General features: G+C 45.1%; 1 protein-coding gene across 1 annotated transcript in view; it reads left to right on the forward strand.

The window, feature by feature from the left end:
* Positions 1 to 5,831, forward strand: part of ASTN1 (astrotactin 1) — a 275,401-nt gene that overhangs the window by 184,868 nt on the left and 84,702 nt on the right. Inside the window, exon 9 of the mRNA XM_006907901.2 lies at positions 2,308 to 2,382. Coding sequence (XP_006907963.1) covers positions 2,308 to 2,382 — 75 coding nt within the window. The remainder of the gene's footprint in view (positions 1 to 2,307; positions 2,383 to 5,831) is intronic.

Below are 5,831 nucleotides of genomic sequence, written 5' to 3' on the forward strand. Positions count from 1 at the left end.
GCCCAAAAAAGAGATGAAGGTGCATATTTCTCTTCTCTTCTGCTTGCTCTTTCTAGGTGTCTGGGATCACGTGGGGGCAAGTCATGATTTCTAAACTTTATCTTGAATTAAGACGTCTTTTTTAGCTGCCCCAAGTCACCACTCACTGTTCAACAAGAGAGAATCAGAATCAACCCCTACTCTGTGGGTTCAAGGAACAGAACCAACAGAAACGCGTGGGGGTGAGGGGAGCTGTTTGCTTGACGCAGAGGGTCTTCCTAGCACACTCTTTGGTACTTTGGAGCCAGTTCTAGTTGTCTCCAGATATTTCTAAATTGAACTCCAAGACTAAAGTGTTTTTGAGTAGGAAGCATAAATAATAAACGCTTTCATTCAAGCCATTCTCTCGTGCAGTCCTCGCCCCCACCCCACCCCGCCCTCCTGCCAGCCCCCAGCTCATGTTGTTAATTGGTTAGCTGGTTGGGTTAAATCGGTGGTTCTCAACTTCATCAGATCCAACATCTTATTTTATAACGAAAATGTTTAACTCCTTTTATAATCTTTAATTGAAATTCGTAAACTCTGTACAAAAATTTTCAAAAAATAAATAGAATTACTTCACAGTAATTAAAGAAATAATGAGAAAGTAATGGCATAATAACTATTTTAATGTGTAAATACTCTGGTAGCAGAATTAATAGACATTTGCACCTAATGTGTAAAGTAATGTGTAAAGTAATATGAGATGCACAACATATGTAGGATCGATGTAGACTGATACAGATGCTGTCATGGTGATTCAAAAGACCAGGAACAGCATTGCAGGCAATAATGATTTTCCCAAATTACGAACACATGGTAGAATTTATAAGTAATAATATATAGTCTTCCCTCAATTTATATGATAGTTGCGCACCTAGAAAATTCATCGCATATTAAAATAGTACAAGCTGCTTTGTGCTTATTTGTTAACGGAATTAGCAGCTGGGCGCAGATATTTATAAGCAGGTTTTCACCTAAGCAAATCTGCAAAAAGATGTTCAAAAATTGGCAAGGCCTGGGGAAGTATTTGTTGTACAGAGCTGTCGTGAGCACTGCTCAGTTCTAGCCTTCCTGGCCCTGCCTTCTAAATGCCAGTAATGTCCTCCAGTCATCACGTGATTCGAGAGCAACTGCCACAATTGTCCCTAACACCCTCTGTTGGCTGATACCCACCCCATACACACACACACACACACACACACACACACACACACACACACTGACGACCACTGGGTGAATGCCCCGTATTAGATTTAGCCCCAAATAATTATGTTGATTTATTCTCCTGACTTTTTGTAGTCCTCACAAGCCAAAAGCATGTCTACAGTGAAATTCTCAATCAGTAGGTTACTGGGGTATCCGCGGAGTATGTTCAGTGAGAGTGAGGGCTGGGTTCCTCCTCTGTGCCCAGCCTCCGATGCCCAGCACAAGTTCTGACTTTACTGAGTCTTGCTTGAATGAGTAAGTAATTTGGGAACTGGGCATCTGGATTAGGGAACAGATATATACTATTTGAAAGAAATAGTTTCACTGGTTTCTAATACATGTGATAACACCAAGATGCTCTCTAGAGAGACTTGTAGTTAAGGATTATTTTTAAAATACCATTTCAGTCGTGTCTGCTTGAACAATGAGTGACATTAAAATGTTTAAAAACATCTGGAACCAGACAAAGACCCAGAATCTTCATGTCATTCTGAGTAAGGAACGGGAACACGCTGAGGACCATGTGTGAGCAATGGCCTTGGCTTAAAATTTTTGCTTAATTTTCACAGTGCTCCGTGAGGCAACTCTTACGAACCCTATTTTCACAAGTGATGAAATTACGCTCGACAGTACAAATAATCTGCCCGGAGTTGGGCAGTTGGTTCAACAAGGTTTGAGCCCAAACCATCTGATTCCAAAAGCTTCATCTTTCCCAAGAAATCATGCCGTCCCTCCCTCTTCAGTGAGGGAGTTACTGTTTCATCTACATCTGAAGGGCTATGAATTATGGCGATGTGAGGTCCGCCTTAATATACTTTTACTCTATATGTAGTTCCAATTATTATGTCTATGAAATTCCACTTTCCTGGTGGTTCAGTGATTTTTACATTCATCCTGTTCTTGGTTAGGTTCCAGCGTTCAAGGCCCTGAGTAAACTCACATTTGCGAGATTCTTGAGGACAGGACCTAGGTCCTCGTTGTCTTTGGGTCTCCAGAACCAAGCACAGTGCCTGGCACAAAGCGGATGTTCAGGGAGTGTCGGTTGAGTTGCCTTTAATTGAATGATGTTTCTCCTTTCAGGCCTTGGCCTTACACGATATTTCAGCGAGGTTTTGACCTGGTTTTGGGAGAACAGCCTTCTGATAAAATATTCAGGTAAGTGGTTGTCTAGGGGCTCGCTTATGTGTGTCTGCAAGCCCCATGTCCCAAGTGCCAGTGAACTTCCTTTCCTAGCGATAAGGTCAAAGGGCAAATACTTTCTTGGTTTGCTCACCTAGTAACAAAAGCACTTGCCCTCCAGTGATAAGGTCAAAGGGCAAATACTTTGCTCACCTAGTAACAAAAGCACTTGCCCTCCAGTCACCCAGTGGTAGCGTGGAGGACTTTGGGATCACACAGATTCCATTTGGGTCCTGGCTTCCTTCCTTGTCTGCTCTGTGAACCCCAGTGATGGACTAACCTCTTGGAGCCTCCGGGTTCCACATGTGTTAAATGGGGCTACATTCCATGCCCAGCTCTATCGCCGTGAGGAATGTACGAGATAATGCAGGAAGAGCCTCTGGCACAGACATTGGCACGGAGCAGGCAATTAATGTCACTTTCTGCCTCTCCATTGTGCATCTAATTTGTACCTTCTTAAGTTGTTCAAAAGGATTCTCTCCCGCCCCTGCCTCCCCCTTTTCTCGGCTCTACTTCGTTATTAGTATTAGTTTTTTAATCTACCGCTCTCCTGATCAAATTGGATGTTTCTAGTCCCTCCCAAATTTCTACCTACAAACCTGGGAATAGCACATATTAGAAAAATCAGCAAGCAGAGGAAGGATTTGGGGCCCAGCCATGAACTACTGGATTTTCATAAAGTTTATGAAAATAAACTGGAACACACGTTTATTTCCAAACTAAGATCTTATCATCCTCTTATTTTGTCAAACTGTCCTTCACTTAGCCTGCGTTAGCTGAGTTCCTACTAAGTGCCAGAGACTGTGCTTGGCCTGGCAGCGTGGACATGACACGAGGGCGCCCTCTGGTGGGGGACGGAAATCGTCCTGCGGGAGTATCCGATAGCAAAGAACACTCTGCGTTACTGCATATTATATATAACAGGAGGAATGGTGAGCAGTGTGGGGCACATGGAAAACTCGTACACCAAGGCTCAGAATAATTTTATTTGTAAGAGTCAAAACCTGGAAACAACACAAATGGCCATCAAGAGGTGAACTGTAGTGTATCTGAGCAATAAAAAGAAATAAACTACTGATAGACACACACACAGAAAAGAAAGAAAACATGCTTTGTTTTCACTGCACTCATAGTGTGCTGAGTCTCACAAATCCACGCTGCCTTTCCAAACCCCTTTCGCAGACCCTCCTGCCAGCCAGTCCTGGTCTCCGTGTCAATTTTGCTTCTGCATCGGCTCCTGGACCTGGCTTCTCTGCCCCTCCCTGCTTGCGGGGGATGGACTGGGCTTGGCCACTGCAGTGTTCTCCGCAGGCATGTGGCTCCTGGACCTGGCTTCTCTGCCCCAGCTTCTCTGCCCCTCCCTGCTTGCGGGGGATGGCCTGGGCTTGGCCACTGCAGTGTTCTCCGCAGGCATGCTCTCAGCAAGGGTGCAGATCCACAGAACCGCTTCCTCGCGGGGCCTTCCCTTGCCCTCTCTCTCCTGATCGTTTCTCCCCGGAGCCGGCCGAGTCACGTTGATGGCATTGGCCGGAGGCTGCTTTTGAGGATTTGTGCTACAAGAGATGTCAGCTATCTTCCTTACACTGTGACTTGGGCATTTAAACTTTCCAGCAATGCTTTATCATTCGGTTGGCTTTTTTTCTCCCTTTTTTTTACTGCTGGTCTGCGGGGACTTTCGAAGGCAGGTGGAGAGTCCAGCAGAGTTAAGCTGGTGAAGGTGGAGAAGTTGCATCTCCCCTAAAAGTCAGAAACCAACACTTTGAAAAACAAGGGCTTTTATGAAATTTCTATGAGAGCAGAGCGGGCACAAAAACCGCGTCTCCGTCCCCACAAGCGCCATTTACTCTTTTCGAGTTTGCTACCTGCCAACTGGATGTGACACCCACGCACAACAGAGAAGATCAGTTGTGTGTTTTGACCAATGCAGTCGACTGTCTCCGGGGCCCATGTGTTAACCGATTAGTGAGTGATCATTTTGGTCCCTAACACGACGATAAGTAATCTTTCAGGTGAGAGTAATGGGTCATGATCTCCTGATGTCAGGTATTAAGAACTTTAATCAAAACCTCTCTGAGATCGGAGCAAACCAACTGCCAATGGCCACTCTGGAAAATACTATGACCTGGTCAGTGACTGTGATTTCTTAGAGAAGCCGGTGACCATTTACTTGCTACTCTGCTCACCAGCGATTAAGTGTCTCAATGAATTCCAAGCCACTGAACAATTCCCTGGACTATGGAATCAAATTTAAACTTTGACATTCGCATCTTTCCACGATTGAATGCCAATGTGCAACTGCCTTTTAATAAGCTGTTCTTCTCCTGGAGAACCCTCCACTCTTCATCAAATCTATCTTCTAACTCACCCACTGCCCCCCAAACTTGAATATTTTTCATTTTGCACATTTGCCCATACTCTTTCCTCTAGCAAGAATGCATAGTCACTTCCTGATATAAACACTACCCATTTTCATGGTTGAGACCAAGTCTCAGCTAAACTCAGGGTCTATTGAGCACCTGCTATCACAAGACACTGTCTTAAATGCTGAAGATGCGACCAAACGGATATGACTGACGCAGTCCCCGACTCCAGGGAATTTGCGGTCTCATCCAAGAATTGTTCTCTACAAGACACTGTCTTAAATGCTGAAGATGCGACCAGGGAATTTGCGGTCTCATCCAAGAATTGTTCTCCAACCTGGCCCTCCGTGAGAAGCCCTCGTGTGCTTCAGAAATGACCAGTGATCTTACCCAGCACCAGCCAATTCATTCGAAAGTTCTGGGAGGTGGGGCCAGGGCATAAGTGTGTTTTAAAAGCACCGTAGTCATTCTAACCTGCACCCGGGAGGGAGAAACACTGCTCCACAGTGAGTGTCTCTAGTCCACGATGACTTTTCCTCCTTTAAATTCTATAACATGCTGACTGTAATATTTATTTGTCCATTATTTTATTTCACATTTATTTTTAATGTTCCTACTTTTTCCCAGTGACGTGGTTCTCTTCTTGAGGGAAGGAGTACTGCCCCCTATGACTTTAACTAGTTGATGTCTAACATAAAGTTCTGAACACAGTAGGGCGTCAGCAAACTTCTGGAGATGATCATTGTAGGTGTCTTCTAAGGACTTGAAACCATGTTATGAAAAGGCCTGATACTCAGCCTAGCCTTGGTAATCTGTAATCCCAAAGAACCTGGGAAGGGTCCAAGCTAGACTCAGAGGGTCTCAGGGGAGAAGACTGAGCCTTCCCACCAAACTCAGTGCCATCATGGCTCAGATCACTCCACTCCACTTGACCCCCTGGTGGCAGGAAATACTGCAGACCAAACTGGTCTCTCAGAGCCCTGCCTCTCAAGTGTGTACCTGTGTCCTGGGGAACAGTAGCTCCTCGAATGACCTGCTCTGGGAAGGAGTGGAGATGCCAGGCCA

Source organism: Pteropus alecto, unplaced genomic scaffold (assembly GCF_000325575.1).
Source record: "Pteropus alecto unplaced genomic scaffold, ASM32557v1 scaffold101, whole genome shotgun sequence".
Classification (NCBI taxonomy): domain Eukaryota; kingdom Metazoa; phylum Chordata; class Mammalia; order Chiroptera; family Pteropodidae; genus Pteropus; species Pteropus alecto.